We start from the raw sequence: 17,440 nt of genomic DNA on the forward strand, positions 1-17,440 counted from the left end.
CAACTGATTATACCCAATATTCTATTAACTGACCAAAAAAAATGCCAAAACTACCAAATGTTGCATTGATAAAGTGTGTTTGTCTTGGATAAGTGTATTGATGGATCATATGAAAGTGTCTCACCATTAGCAAGCTGTTGACTGAATGGGAAACCTGTATTATTCTTTTACAGATTTGTGCATCTTGTGCCAAAAAAAGGGCTTTGGCATGATGAAGACCAAATGGAGGTAAACAGATACATGAAATCATGCCAGTCTGATACATTTTCACATCAGCATTCTCCCTGTGTGTAACCTTTTTAATACAAATCAACTTCATGACAACACCTTTGGTAACATTGATGTTTATTTCAAACAAGGAGCAAATATTTGTTGTTATGTGACGCCACACTTCAGTTCCTCTCAACATACTGAATCTCCAAACTGGTAACCAAAGCGCTGTCCTGCTCATTGGTCTTTTGGAAAGTGGCGCTGCCGAGGTCCCTGACTGTGTAGGAAACAAGACGCATGTAATTGCGTGTCACCTTCACCGTTAGTTTTGAGGTCCACAAATACATAACACATCATATATCATATCTGAACTTGTGTATATTCTAAATCAGGGGTCACCAACCTTTTTGAAACCAAGAGCTACTTCTTGGGTACTGATTAATGCGAAGGGCTACCAATTTGATACACACTTAAATAAATTGCCAGAAATAGCCAATTTGCTCAATTTACCTTTAACTCTTTGTTATTATTAATAATTAATGATATTTAAACTTAATTGAACGGTTTAAAAGAGGAGAAAACACGAAAAAAATTACAATTAAATTTTGAAACATAGTTCATCTTCAATTTCGACTCTTTAAAATTCAAAATTCAAACGAAAAAAAGAAGAGAAAAACTTAAAAAAATAATTTATGGAACATCATTAGTAATTTTTCCTGATTAAGATTAATTTTAGAATTTTGATGACATGTTTTGAATAGGTTAAAATCCAATCTACACTTTGTTAGAATATATAACAAATTGGACCAATCTATATTTCTAACAAAGACAAATAATTATTTCTTCTAGATTTTCCAGAACAAACATTTTAAAAGAAATTCAAAAGACTTTGAAATAAGATTTTAATTTGATTCTACAGATTTTCTAGATTTGCCAGAATAATTTTTTTGAATTTTAATCATAATAAATATATTCTTCGTCGAAAAAACAGAAGCTAAAATGAAGAATTAAATTAAAATGTATTTATTATTCTTTACACAAAATTTTTTTTTTTTTTACTTTAACATTGATTTAAATTGTCAGGAAAGAATAGGAAGGAATTTAAAAGGTAAAAAGGTATATGTGTTTAAAAATCCTAAAATAATTTTTAAGGTTGTATTTTTTCTCTAAAATTGTCTTTCTGAAAGTTATAAGAAGCAAAGTAAAACAAATAATGAATTTATTTAAACAAGTGAAGACCAAGTCTTTAAAATATTTTCTTGGATTTTTTCATTCTATTTGAGTTTTGTCTCTCTTAGAATTAAAAATGTCGGGCAAAGCGAGACCAGCTTGCTAGTAAATAAATGCAATTTAAAAAATAGAGGCAGCTCACTGGTAAGTGCTGCTATTTGAGCTATTTTTAGAACAGGCCAGCGGGCGACTCATCTGGTCCTTACGGGCTACCTGGTGCCCGCGGGCACCGCGTTGGTGACCCCTGTTCTAAATGATTTGCACTTACGCGTCCGGAAGCACCTGGGATGACAGGTGTTTTCGGCTGACGGCTGACACACAGATGCGTAGCAGTGGATGTACACCTGGAGGGGAGTAAAAATGTGGTTTTTTTTACTCCTGCACAGTAGCAGAGGAGTCGTTTATTTGCACAAATGCGTTTTAGGAAAGTAATAACTATGAATACACAACACTTTTGGTTTAGATGCAACTGTAAATCAGCTTCAGTGTTTCCCATAAACTGCCAAGATACCTGTGGCGGTGGGGGCGTGGCTATGGGCGTGGTCACCATGACATCATCGAGTAATTTGCATAATTTACTACAATGATATGATGTTCTCTAAAAAGGCTCAAAAAATGTATACTTACTAATTAATAATAACAGTTTTGTTTTAAACGTCCATCCATCCATCTATTTTACAATATAATTACAACACTTTATGTACATATTTATATACAGATTTGAACAATAAGTTATTCACTGAAATATATTTATTAATTGTGGTTCTTACAAAACATATATCTTATAAAATATAAAATCTAAAATGTCTCTTAAAGCTCTGCCCCTTTAATTAGTGCATACTAAATAATTTAACTTTAGCCTACTACTACAACCATATTATTTACCAGCAACATAAAGTGAAACAGAGAACAGGAAGTGAACAAAAGTTTTAGCAACTGTTATGTAAAGGAAAAGGGGTAGGATTAAATAAGCTCTGCTTCTTCCTACTCCTTTTCGAACATGTTGAAAAGAGAAACAGGAAATTGTGATGTATCATGTTGTATGCTTGCATGTTCGAAATAAACTCAAACTCAAACTCAAACTCAAATAATGAGTTGAAGATTTTAGTCCTGACTTTCCGTGCGTTACCTTGTGGGGCCCCTGACTTGTTATGCCCCTACTCTTCAGGGCGCAGCCTCCAGTCTTTAGGCCAGGGTGTTCTAAAGATCCCAAAAAACTCATTCTAAAACCCGTGAAGACCTGGCATTCCAGTCTGTAGCTCCCAGACTCTGGAACAACATGCACCGGTCCCTCTGTGATCTTGACTGTGTTGACACTTTTAAGAAAGATTTGAAGACTTCTCTTTTTAGTAAAGCTTTTAGTTAATGCACCTTTTAATTAACATTTTTAATCCACTTTTTTAAATCATTTTTATGATGTTGCCCCTGTTTTAATTGAATTGTTGTTTTACTTCACCTTTGTTTTATACAGCGCTTTGGAATTTTATCTGTGAAAAGCGCATTATGAATAAAATGTACTTACTTAACCCTGTAAGACCCAAATATAGAAAAACCTAAAAAAAAAAAATTGACCTTTCAGATGTTGTTGTAGGAGGCATTTGATGCAGAAATTGAAGAGTTAAAAAAAATATATGTTTAGGTATGTTTTTAGAGAAATGTTGTAATATTGTACTCGTGTTGTCTGAACAACTAAGGGTTCAATGGCAGGGTTGATTGCTTACTTAGCCCCGTAACGGTATATACCATTAATAATAATCACATATCAGTTATATTTTTATGACGTCATTTATTACAAATATAAAAAATACGAAACAAGATAAAACTCTTAAAAACGCTTTTCCCCCCCTCTTTTATAATTGCAACAATTATATAACAAGCTCTAAATGAAATTTGATGCATCTGTTCCACAATAACTACATATATACATGCTCTAGACATTGTAATAACAACCAAAAAAATATATAAAAGACATTTTCATTACTTGAATCTGATGAATCCAGTCCAATGAAACAAATAGATTTTGTTCGAAGGAAACCTTGAGAGGTTGTGTGAGTTCATGGCCAGAAGGCGTGACTTATAAACCAATGTACGATCCAATAGCCTTGTGAGACTGAACAATAGGACCCAATGACTATGTAAATGTTGTAAAAAAATTAAAAAATATATAACAGATTGTTTTTTAGGATGGTTAAAGGTAACGTTGTAATTTTACAACAAGGGGTGTTACAGGGTTAAGTTACTAGTGAGATCACATGCCCCTTAGGGTGAAACGGTGGTGCCGGGAGATGAATTAAGATACAATGTCTGTGAAAAGCTATTATATATCCCCATTTTTGCATCACCCACCTTTCGCTTGAGAGGATTAATAACCTCAGGATCTTTGACTCCGCCCTTGCCAGAATAGTTTACCACAGTGGACAAGAAATGGAACATCTTGAAGATAAACCTCCTATGGTGGGTGGGGTACGCGAGACCTGAAGAGGGGCCAACTGGAACCTGAGTGGTCTGGTAATTGTCATTCACGTAAGGGCATCTGATCGCAGAGAGTTAAGAGATCATACAGTAAACCTACAAAATCAGGTGAGGATTTCAACATACTCTTACCCATCAATCAGCAAGTCCCACTGAGGCACACTATGAGGCTGGGGGGCAGCAGTGGCCCAGCATCGCCCAAGAGTCAACATCAGGTTGGGGTCAGTCCTTGCCAGCATTCTGACCTCAACATACACCGGCTCTCTGAGCACCTTTACAAGCGGGTAGTCACTGTCCTCATAGAAAGAATTGTAGGCCACGTCCTCTGTGTACGGAAAAATGTCAACACTTAAATCAAAGTCATTTCCAATGCGGACTAACACCTTTACGCTCACCTTCAACGCAACCCTTGGTTGTGCACACTCCACTGCCCAGCCGGAGCTCCACATTTAAGGGTCCAGGAGCTGCAGCTGGATTTGGTTGAGGAAGCTGGTCCACCTCAACGACCAGAGCTTCAGTGGACAAGCCCACATATTTACACTGCAAAAGCACCCTTCGAGGAACCAGGACAATTCATGTTTTTCTTAGAATATACAGTACATGTTCGCTGGCCACATTAGGGCACACCTGAAATCCAATACAAGGTTGCAAGGTACAAATGGTAATCATAATTGAACCACCTATCCCTTTGTTTGCAATATCATTTTTGCAAAATAACGCTTTTCCATAGAGGTCATTAAATTATGCATGTGTACCAGCATTTGATTTAAAAAAATAACACTATGAACTTTATTCAATCGATAGCAACATGAACTGATGAAGCCTACTTGGATGAGAGGCAAAACGTCTTCTAAGACAAACCAGTTGCGATGGATTGATCCTGAGAATACAGTGACCTGGATGAAAGACAATATCCATAGACCAGTGGTTCTTAACCTGGGTTCGATCGAACCCTAGGGGTTCGGTGAGTCGGCCTCAGGGGTTCGGCGGAGGTCAAAACACACCCGAGTCATCGTGTAAATACAAACTTCTCCCTAACGGCGTATTACGGATACGGCAACAGCTGACTGGTTTGCAGGTGTGTAATTTGTTGTGAGTTTATGCACTGTGTTGGTTTTGTTTTTTGAACAAGGTGATGTTCATGCACGCTTCATTTTATGCACCAGTAAAAAAAACATGGTAACACTTTAGTATGGGGAACATATTCACCATTAATTAGTTGTTTGTTAACATGCAAATTAGTAACATATTGGCTCTTAACTAGTCATTATTAAGTACTTATTAATGTCTTATTCGGCATGGCCTTATTATAACCCTAACCCTCTAACCTGACCCTAACAAGCACCAAATAACTCTAAATTAAGTCTTTATTACTTACAATATGTTCCCCTAGTATCCAAATAACTCTAAATTTAGTCTTTGTTACTTAGAATATGTTCCCCTAGTGTCCAAATAACTCTAAATTTAGTCTTTGTTGCTTAGAATATGTTCCCCTACTGTCCAAATAACTCTAAATTTAGTCTTTGTTGCTTAGAATATGTTCCCCGAGTGTCCAAATAACTCTAAATTAAGTCTTTGTTACTTAGAATATGTTCCCATAGTGTCCAAATAACTCTAAATTAAGTCTTTGTTCCTAAGAATATGTTCCCCTGCAACAGCAGAAGTGCTGTGAATTCAACTAGTTTGCTGTTTAAAGAATCAGTTTCGCTTTTTGTTGCATGAAAACACTTTCCTTTATATTTGTAGCAGTTGAATATTATACGTTATTTGTAATCTTCTCCATAGTTAATCAAATACCCACCTAAAGCAGTGTCTATTACAGTGGTTCTTAACCTGGGTTCGATCGAACCCTAAGGGTTCGGTGAGTCGGGCTCAGGGGTTTGGCGGAGATCAAGACACACCCGACTCATCATGTAAATAAAAACTTCTCCCTATTGGTGTATTGCGGATACAACAGCAGAAGTCACACTGATTTGCAGGTGTGTAACTTGTTGTGAGTTCATGCACTGTGTTTGTTTTGTTGTTTGAACAAGATGATGTTCATGCATGGTTCATTTTGTGCACCAGTAAAAAAACATGGTAACACTTTAGTATGGGGAACATATTCACCATTATTTAGTTGCTTATTAACATGTAAATTAGTAACATATTGGCTCTTAACTAGTCATTATTAAGTACTTATTAAAGATTAAAAAGTACCAATGATTGTCACACACACACTAGATGTGGTGAAATTTGTCCTCTGCATTTGTCCTATCCCCTTGGGGAGCAGCGGGCAGCAGCGGTGCCGCGCCCGGGAATCATTTTGGTGATTTAACCCCCAACTCCAACCCTTTGTTGAGTGCCAAGCAGGGAGGTTATGGGTCCCATTTTTATAGTCTTTGGTATGACTCTAACCACTAGGCCAATGCCTTATTCGGCATGGCCTTATTATAACCCTAGCCCTCTAACCCTGGCCCTAACCCTTACCAAATAACTCTAAATTAAGTCTTTGTTACTTAGAATATGTTCCCCTAGTGTCCAAAAAACTCTAAATTAAGTCTTTGTTACTTAGAATATGTTCCCCTAGTGTCCAAAAAACTCTAAATTAAGTCTTTGTTACTTAGAATAAGTTCCCCATACTAAAGTGTTACCAAAAACATATAACTTTGTCTTGAATTTGAAAAAAAAAACATTTTATTTTTCACTAAAGAAGGGTTCGGTGAATGCGCATATGAAACTGGTGGGGTTCGGTACCTCCAACAAGGTTAAGAACCACTGGTCTAATAAGTATAGTAATAAAAGACCCACATACTGATATTGGCTGTCCCTGGTAATCGCTCCCCGCAGTCCAACAGCAACTTCATAGGAGGCTGACATCCGGTTCTCATATATTAGCACATCATGAGCCTCCTCCTACAGAAGGTTTGCAGCATTACAAGTTTTTTCCGAATGAAAGTAATAGATCAAATCTGCCTCACCGTCACGACAGTGCCACAGGCAGTGACGGGGAACTGGTAGATGGCAAAAGCTGAAGTGGTGTCAACTGTGCTGCATCCTAGCCCGTTTTCATTGAACGAGATGGACTCAAGGTCGATATTTGGCAGGGTGACTTCTCTGGCCACCACCACTATCATCTGGCCGTCCTTGGTGCACTGAAGAGTGACTGAAGAGAGCAATTTTATTGACTTGACTACATACAGTAAGCAAGATCATGTACCTACCACATTTTCTATAGTAGCACATGTGGCCATCATGGCAGCAGTCAATGTTGTGACAATCAGAAGGGGAGATGCTTGCAGAGCCGCACGCTATCTTGTGACGGGCTTCCACCTCACAAAGTTCTGTCGGATTTTTGTGGTTGGTTTGCATCATAGGCCTTTGATCAGTGGACTTTTGAGCTCCGGACAGACAGCCCATGAGCAGGGAGAGCGTTTGCAGACAGATCAACTTCATTGCCAGGGATTCACAGTGAACACTCCCGCTGTAAGAAAACGTAGCCACTACACCCTGACTTTTATCTGGCATGCATGGGTCATGTTGACATATTTTTTTCCCTACGCACACTGACCACTCAAGTGCAAGTTAAATGCTGGAGATACAGGTTGGGATGTATCCAGACAACATTAAAGATCTTGTTTGAAAAATCACAGCCTTGTTGGTAGACATGAATTGGAATTGGCGCTCAATGTCAACCTGGGTCTCATATGAATATAATCCCAACTTGTTTGAGCAGTGACACTATGAAAACCTTCACAAGGTCTGGATGACCCACCGCTGTGGCGGTCATGCTATCTTCTCTCCAGGTCTTGACAAAATAAACACATTGTCCAATCTTCACTCAGGTGCATTGTGCCTTTGACAGAAATGTACAGCACAATGAAGCCTGATGGGCTACCTTTTGCCAAACGTTCAATGGAATAACAACTAATGTGCACGGGTCGGGTTTAATTGGCAGTATTGAGGGTTCGAGTTGCCGGGTTTGAAATAGTTAAAGTATAATTCATAAACAAACACAAGTGGCCTACTTTGAGCTTTTAATGTCAAACCTAATCTGTTCTGTGACTTCTATATTTTAACGAAATAATGTCTCATAGGAAGTAATGTATCTTGTTGCAGGCTCAAACTGTTATCATCAATAAAACCCTTACCAACTGCGCAGGCAATGTTTTAGGTTATCATTTGAGCATTCTTTACTATCATACAAATACAAAGAGAAGTTTAACCAATGTATGACCAAATCAAATGAAACAAAATGACTCACCTTTTAAACTACAAGTAGTAGAGAGGGAACTGGAAAGTGTTTTTGCTGAGTTTTAGTGTGACCTGGTAGCCTTTTATAGCAGTGGTTCTTAACCTTGTTGGAGGCACCGAACCCCACCAGTCTCATATGCGCATTCACCGAACCCTTCTTTAGTGAAAAATAAAATGTTGTTTTTTTTCCAAATTCAAGACAAAGTTATTTGTTTTTGGTAACACTTTAGTATGGGGAAAATATTCTTAATTTAGAGTTATTTGGTGAGGTTAGGGTTAGGGTTAGAGGGTTAGGGCCAGGGTTAAAGGGTTAGGGTTATAATAAGGCAATGCCGAATAAGGCATTAATAAGTACTTAATAATGACTACGGTAGTTAAGAGCCAATATGTTACTAATTTGCATGTTAATAAGCAACTAATTAATGGTGAATATGTTCCCCATACTAAAGTGTTACCATGTTTTTTTTACTGGTGCACAACATGAACCGTGCATGAACATCACCTTGTTCAAACAACAAAACCAACACAGTGCATAAACTCACAACAAACTTCTGCTGTTGCCGTATCCGTAATACGCCGATAGGGAGAATTTTTTTTTACACGATGAGTCGCGTGTGTCTTGACCTCCGCCGAACCCCTGAGCCCGACTCACCGAACCCTTAGGGTTCGATCAACCCATGTTAAGAACCACTGTTTTATAGTTATGGTTGAAATTGATAATGTCTTCTCAGGGAGTTGTATCAAACGGAATTTGACTATTAAGACGTTTCGCATTTAATTCGAGCAAAATTAGTTCATGCTCACAGACTTTTAGATTGGACAGATCTGGTTTGAGCGCTTGGTGCCGCTGTTCCGTCGAAATGAGCTGCTTCGTCAACAATAGCTACCAGTAGTTGCTATTACTGTTTAAACAGCGGTAATAAAAATGAAAATGTAGGCTACCATTATAGCGTCAATGTGAACTTCCTCATGCTGTAAGTGTCTACATCAGTGGTTCTTAACCAGGCTTCGATCGAATCCTAGGGGTTCGGTGAGTCAGGCTCAGGGGTTCGGCGGAGGTCAAAACACACCCGACTCATCGTGTGAATAAAAACTTCTCCCTATCGGTGTATTACGGATACGGCAACAGCAGAAGTCACACTGATTTGCAGGTGTGTAATTTGTTGTGAGTTCATGCACTGTGTTTGTTTTGTTGTTTGAACAAGATGATGTTCATGCACGACTCATTTTGTGCCCCAGTAATAAAACATGGTAACACTTTAGTATGGGAAACATATTCACCATTAATTAGTTGCTTATTAACATGCAAATTAGTAAAATATTGGCTCTTAACTAGTCATTATTAAGTACTTATTAATGCCTTATTCGGCATGGCCTTATTATAACCCTAACCCTCTAACCCTGGCCCTAACCCTCTAACCCTAACCCTAACCTCACCAAATAACTCTAAATTAAGTCTTTGTTACTTAGAATATGTTCCCCATACTAAAGTGTTACCAAAAACATATAACTTTGTCTTGAATTTGGAAAAAAAACAACATTTTATTTTTCACTAAAGAAGGGTTCGGTGAATGCGCATATGAAACTGGTGGTGTTTGGTACCTCCAACAAGGTTAAGAACCACTGCTATAAAAGGCTACCAGGTCACACATCCTTATTCGGCATGGTCCTTAACCTTGTTGGAGGTACCGAACCCCACCAGTTTCATATGCGCATTCACCGAACCCTTCTTTAGTGAATTTTTTTTTTTTTTTTTTCAAATTCAAGACAAAATTATATGTTTTTGGTAACACTTTAGTATGGGGGACATATTCTAAGTAACAAAGACTTAATTTAGAGTTATTTGGTGAGGTTAGGGTTAGGGTTAGAGGGTTAGGGTTATAATAAGGCCATGCCGAATAAGGCATTAATAAGTACTTAATAATGACTAGTTAAGAGCCAATACGTTACTAATTTGCATGTTAATAAGCAACTAATTGATGGTGAATATGTTCCCCATACTAAAGTGTTACCATGTTTTTTACTGGTGCATAAAATGAACCGCGCATGAACATCACCTTGTTCAAACAACAAAACCAACACAGTGCATAAACTCACAACGAATTACACACCTGCAAATCAGTCTGACTTCTACTGTTGCCGTATCCGTAATACGCCGATAGGGAGAAGTTTGTATTTACACGATGAGTCGGGTGTCTCTTGACCTCCGCCAAACCCCTGAGCCCGACTCACCGAACCCCTAGGGTTCGATCGAACCCAGGTTAAGAACCACTGCCTTATTATAACCCTAACCCTCTAACCCTGGCCCTAACCCTCTAACCCTAACCAAATAACTCTAAATTAAGTATTTGTTACTTAGAATAAGTTCCCCATACTAAAGTGTTACCAAAAACATACAACTTTGTCTTGAATTTGAAAAAAAAACGTTTTATTTTTCACTAAAGAAGGGTTCGGTGAATGCGCATATGAAACTGGTGGGGTTCGGTACCTCCAACAAGGTTAAGAACCACTGGTCTACCTGCTTACTGGTCAGAAGACACAATAAAATAAATATGATTTAAAAACAATTATTTACTTATAGCGAGAGTGACAAAGTCTACACGAGGTAAGTTTACACAAAGTAGTTCATTTGGATTGTTATTGGTTTGAGAAAAAACTTAAGTGCTGATGCTCAAGCGCGCACATGCTCAGTAGCATTTGGTAGCTCTTTTTTATGGGTAAGCGCATCCCCCAATAAGAATGATTGGGCTGTATCATGGTGCAAAACGACAGCTGATAAGATGCAAAGAAAAGCGATTTCTACCAGCACAGCAACGGTGGTTCGAACGGATGTTAGTACTTCCATGCTAACTATTATTAGGATGGACAAAGAGGCAGAGATTTTTCTTCCTTCCATCTTATCAGTTGTCATTTTGCGACACAATGCTAACGTCACACCCCCTCTCTATCCACATGTTTTACAATCAAGCCAAATGCAACAAAAATGCAACAAACACAGCGAAATATGAACGTGAAGGGTAAAAAAACAAAAAACATCTACAATCTGATATATCTAATACAGGGGTGTCCAAAGTGCGGCCCGGGGGCCATTTGCGGCCCGCAGCTAATTGTTTACCTTACATTCTTTTCTTTTTTTTTTTTTTTTTTTTTTAAAGAATTTATTAATCAATCAACAAAACAATACACAACAACACCACAACAATGCAATCCTACTCCAAAACCAAACCCGCCCCAGCAACGCCAAGAACAACAACAAACAGAGCAACTGAGGACACACAAACACGACACGGAACAACACAAATGCAGCGAAACAAAAATGAACACCATCGACAACAGCATCAATACCAGCAACAACCTCAAAACAGCAGCGATTAAAAAAAAAACCTCATTGACATTATCATTAAAAACATTAATAAAAAATAATACAAAAATTAGAATTGAACAATAGTGTCACAGTGGCCCACACCTGCATCACATCTCACAAGCCCGACAACACACCGCGCCCAACACCTTCCACAAAGATACAATAAGTCACATCTTGGTTCATTTAATAGTTGAAACAAATTTAAATAATGGATCCCATATTCCAATATATGACTCATTATTATCTAAACTAAATGCAGTTTTTTCTACTGATATCATCTCCATAGCTTGTGTATACCAGTCAGTATAAGTTGGACTATCAACAGCTATCCATTTTTAAAATATTACCCTTTTTGTTATTATGCATATTGAAAGAAAAGCATTTTTACTCTTTGATGACACGTTACTAAATTGATGTACATCCCCAAGAATACAAGTTTGCAGTGTCATTGGGATGTTTATATTAAGGAATGTGATTGCTTCTTTTGTTGTTTTCAACCATAACTCCTTTATTCTCTGACATTCCCACAATAAATGAACAAGAGTTCCCTCAGCTGCCCGACACTTCATACATAACTTGCATCAACTACACCAATTTTAAACAGCTGAGAAGATGTAAAATACAATCTATTCAATATCTTAAATTGAGTCAGTTTATCTTTAATGCTTCTGAAGGGCTTATTGGCATTTTTCCGAATATCATTCCATGATATGTCTCTTTCATCTAAAATGCCCAAATCCATCATCCATTTCCGAACACATGCATCATTTGCATTTCTAGTGTGGTGTTCATTTATTATTCCATAAAATAGTTTAATTAATTTCTTAATTGTATCTTGATTAAAAAGTGCATCTTCCAGTTCATGGCTATTTAATCAGAGGATATGCATTTATTTACCGCGTGTTTTAAAGAGATAAAATTTAAAAAATGATTTCTGGGTACATTATATTGTTCAACTAAATCATTGAACGGTTTAAAAGAGTTTTTATTAATAATATGATGAGGTTTAGTAATACCTCTGTCTTTCTATGTTGTCCATTTAACCACATTTTTATTAATTATGATATTAGGATTGTACCAAAGCGGTTGATTGACAGATGTCATTGGGTTGATTCCTAGTATTTTCTGGCGCAGTTTTAGAATGTTAAAGGTGGCTTCTATTGGGCTCTGCCTCAATTCATTAGGTATTTTTTAAATATAATATAAGCTCCCCACATCAATGTCCAAATTCATTAACATTAACACATTCTGCAAAAATTGCAAAATTGATAATATTGCAAAAATTAAAAAAAACATTTAAAAAAGTGGAATGAGGTGAAATCTAACAAGAAAAAGTTGCAATGTTGACACAAAGCTGCCATGCAGGCTGGTTTTTTTCTTTTGTCTTTGTTTATTTTTCTTTTTTTTTGCCATTGCTAAAAAAAAAAAAGACTAAAAATTTATGTTATAATGAAATATTACTTAAAAATATCACTTAAAATGTTTTATGTGGAAAAAATATTGCATATATTGTGTGGTTGCCATAAAAAAACATCAAAGTTTTATTTGACAAAAGAGCATAATACAAACAAAATAATAGTTCAAACGTAAAATTGACAGATATATCTATAGTTGATCTTGTAATTTAAGTGTTAAAAAAACTAATAAAAATGTATCACTTTATGAGTGGGGGACCTTTTGGATCCCAAATATATTTAGTAGGATTTTATTTAACATTTCACTGTGATTACTCAAAAATATTAAAGAATTAAAATCAATGGTGTCCTGCATTATTGATCTTTTAGGGCTCTAATTACTAAATACTGCATATTTCAGTTTTACTACAAAAAACAAAGTTGTCTTTGACAGAAAAGCTATAAAACCTTTTTTTTTTTTTTTACTTTATATCAACCTGAAGTTGATAAAAAATAAAAACATTTAATGTAAGCGTTAAATAAACAATAATAATTTGACTTATTTTTTAAATTTTAATGACTGAGACCCTGTATGGTCCCCGGGAGCCCTAAATGTTAAAAAAAAAAAAAATCCATATATTTTGTTAAGGTTTGAAAAAGAAAAATATCAAAATGGCCCCTGCATGCTTAAATGTTTCCGTGTACGGCCCTCAGTGGAAAAAGTTTGGACACCCCTGATCTAATATATCACTAAGCTTTAGAACTTTGTTGTAAAAATCTCCTTCCCGTCTGTCCCTGACACCCACATTTCAGGCTCTGGAAACATTCTGTGGAAACGCTCCCCACCCACACTGCTTGGTGCCTCGTCTGACCTGCTGTGGCGTAGATTACCATAGTAAATAGTAGGGTTGTACGGTATACGGGTATTAGTATAGTACCGCGATACTAATGAATCATATTCGGTACCATACCGCCTCTGAAAAGTACCGGTCGGCCACACCCTAAGATTTTTGCTTAAAATAAAGCCAATAATGCAATTTTTTCTGGTCCCCTTTATTTAGAAAAGTATCGAAAAGTACCGAAAAGTATCAAAATAATATTGGTATCAGGACAACACGAGTCACTAAAATATCATGCAAAAGCGCAGATTGCAAGCATTGAAAGACTTAGTATAGTTGAAGACTTACAGTCATTAGAAAACATCATAATGGCAGCTACACTTTCCATCTTAAACATCTAAAAAAAAATATTTGGGAATGTCCGGCGGGCCAGATTGAAAAGCTTAACGGGCCGCATGTGGCCCCCGGGCCTTAATTTGCCCAGGTCTGCTGTAGAAGGTCAAATACTTTGGATCCTGCATTGATTGACTGATTGAAACTTTTATTAGTAGATTGCACAGTACAGCATACTTGCCAACCCTCCCGTTTTTAGCGGGAGAATCCCGGTATTCAGCGCCTCTCCCGACAACCTCCCGGCAGAGATTTTCTCCCGACAAACTCCCGGTATTCAGCCGGAGCTGGAGGCCACACCCCCTCCAGCTCAATGCGGACCTGAGACTGAGTGGGGACAGCCTGTTCTCACGTCCGCTTCCCCACAATATAAACAGCTTGCCTGCCCAATGACGTCATAACATCTAGGGCTTTTAGAGAGTAGAGTGCACAACTGCGCACACAACAAGGAGACGAAGCAGAAGAACGAGGAAATTACAGACATGGCGACGCCGTCGACGAGCAAGATGAAGAAATACGCTTGCAAGTTCCAAAACGAATGGAAACAAGAATTTCAGTTCATCCAGGACAGTTCGAAGGGGAAGGTGTATGTTGCCTGTAAATATGTAGAACAAACTTCTCCATTGAACACGGTGGCCGAAATGATATACTCATCATGAACGTAGAAGTTAAACAGGACAGTACTGCCATCTAATGGATAGCCACCGGAACACTGAAATTCAAGTATTTCTTTTATGTAAATAAAATAAATAAATATATATATATAGCTAGAATTCACTGAAAGTCATGTATTTCATATATATACATATATATATATATATATATATATATATATATATATATATATATATATATATATATATATATATATATATATATATATATATATATATATATATATATATATATATATATATATATATATATATGAAATACTCGAGTTGGTGAATTCAAGCTGTAAATAACCACGCCCCCAACCACGCCCCCCGCCCCCAACCCCCCCACCCCCTACCCCCCACCTCCCGATATTGGAGGTCTCAAGGTTGGCAAGTATGCAGTACAGTACATATTCCGTACAATTGACCATTAAATGGTAACACCCGAATAAGTTTTTCAACGTGTTTAAGTCGGGGTCCACGTAAATCAATACATGGTAAGTCGGGGTCCACTAAGCACTCTGACTAGATCTGTCCTATCTAAGTCTGTGATCATGAACTAATGACGCCTGTTAAAAGGAGAGGTGAAAGGTCTTCTAAGACAATCTTAACAGGTCAGTTGCAGTCGATTGAAGGCCTTGAGAAGACCGATGTCAGCTATGGGAAGATGAACTACACCCGCGCTACGGCACAAATGCCAAAGACAGAATTATTCAGCTCTACACACCACTGGCCTGAAAACAGGAGCTCAGAACACTGAGATTTGCCCATCCTGTAACAAATAATATTGAAATGAATATTTTTCGATTAATGGGTTGTTGAATTGTCAAGTTGATTTAGTCACCAAAATGATAAGAGCACACGTTTTCTGACCATAAGCCAGTCTTCATGTTAGTCCTGATGTTTCCATCCCTGCATACCTAAAACCATGTCCTGTTCCAATTCTGGTAATAAATGTATAGTGCAGTGGTTCTTAACCTGGGTGAGTCGGCCTCAGGGGTTCGGTGGAGCCTCCGCCATGGAGGTAAAGACACATCCGACTTATCGTGTAAATAAAAACTTCTCCCTATCGGCGTATTATGGATACCCCCAAACAATGTTCCCTCTAATTTTCCATCTGATTTGCAGGTGGTTTGATTGATCGATTGAAACTTTTACTAGCAGATTGCAAAGGAAGATAATACATTATATCAGTGGTTCTCAAATGGGGGTACTTGAAGGTATGCCAAGGGGTACGTGAGATTTTTAAAACATATTCTGAAAATAGCAACAATTCAAAAATCCTTTATAAATATATTTATTGAATAATACTTCAACAAAATATGAATGTAAGTTCATAAACTGAACATCAAATCAAGTAGGCTATTCCATTCGTTACCATAAAGCCAGAGTTTCCCCCCTGCCATGATGGTTTGACCCTCACTAAAATGTCTGTCAAAAAGAAATGCAACAATGCAATATTCAATGTTGACAGCTAGATTTTTTGTGGACATGTTCCATCAATATTGATGTTAAAGATTTAATTTTTTGTGAAGAAATGTGTAGAATTAAGTTCATGAATCCAGATGGATCTCTATTACAATCCCCAAAGAGGGCACTTTAAGTTGATGATTACTTCTATGTGTATAATTAAATCACTTGTTTATTTTTCAACAAGGTTTTAGTTATTTTTATATCTTTTTTTCCCAAATAGTTCAAAAAAGACCACAACAAATGAGCAATATTTCGCCCTGTTATACAATTTAATAAATCAGAAACAGATGACATAGTGCTGTATTTTACTTCTTTATCTCTTTTTTTTCCAACCAAAAATGCTTTGCTCTGATTAGTGGGTACTTGAATTAAAAAAAATGTTCACAGGGGGTACATCATTGAAAAAAGGTTGAGAACCACTGCATTATATGAAACAGTACAGTTTACACAGTACAGTACATATTCCGTACAATTGACCACTAAATGGTAACACCTGAGTTTTTCAACGTGTTTAAGTCGGGGTTCCCAATAATCAATTCATGGTAATGTGTGTAAGGTATGTGTAATTTGTTGTGAGTTCATGCACGGTGTTGGTTTCGTTCTTTGAACAAGGTGACGTTCATGCACGGTTCATTTTGTGCACCAGTAAAAAAACATTTTCTTGAATTTGAAAATATTGTATTTTTCACTAAAGGTTCAAGGTTCAAGGTTCAACTTTATTGTCCCCGCGGGGAAATTTGTCTTGGGCACAGTGCATCATTGCTTTCTTAACATACACAAAAACAACAGAACAAAAACACGAGCACAGACACAACCACAAGCAGACAACTAACATTTAAACATCAGAACATGGAGCTTGATAGACATAGGGGCATAAAATCTACAGTATGGAGATAAAGATAAAGTACCAGTGTGCATTGCACTGGAGCTAAAGAAGGGTTCGGTGAATGCGCATATGAAACTGGTGGGGTTCGGTACCTCCAACAAGGTTAAGAACCCCTGGTCTAGTGTATGTTTGCACATTCCCAGATAAAGCTGACATTTTTTGGTATAGCTAATTTGGTACTGTAATGTTGACGTTACAGCACAGCACCCAACAGGTGTTCCTTTTTATACGTGTGAGTGACTTTGAGTCTGGTCTGATGTTTTGCAACATCCGCCAGTCAACAGTGGTTGGGT

General features: G+C 37.2%; 1 protein-coding gene across 1 annotated transcript; it reads right to left on the minus strand.

Annotated features, from left to right (window-relative positions):
• Positions 1-392: 392 nt before the first annotated feature.
• LOC133647172 (zona pellucida sperm-binding protein 4-like) lies at positions 393-7,152 on the minus strand. The gene is made up of 8 exons (XM_062043313.1): positions 7,116-7,152; positions 6,873-7,057; positions 6,707-6,804; positions 4,308-4,465; positions 4,045-4,237; positions 3,787-3,973; positions 1,709-1,784; positions 393-487 (listed from the first exon to the last, which is right to left on the minus strand). Exons 1-8 carry the CDS (start codon positions 7,135-7,137, stop codon positions 393-395), a joined length of 1,014 nt encoding a protein of 337 aa, XP_061899297.1. The 5' UTR covers positions 7,138-7,152.
• Positions 7,153-17,440: the final 10,288 nt, after the last annotated feature.

This window comes from Entelurus aequoreus, linkage group LG03 (genome assembly GCF_033978785.1).
Source record: "Entelurus aequoreus isolate RoL-2023_Sb linkage group LG03, RoL_Eaeq_v1.1, whole genome shotgun sequence".
Classification (NCBI taxonomy): domain Eukaryota; kingdom Metazoa; phylum Chordata; class Actinopteri; order Syngnathiformes; family Syngnathidae; genus Entelurus; species Entelurus aequoreus.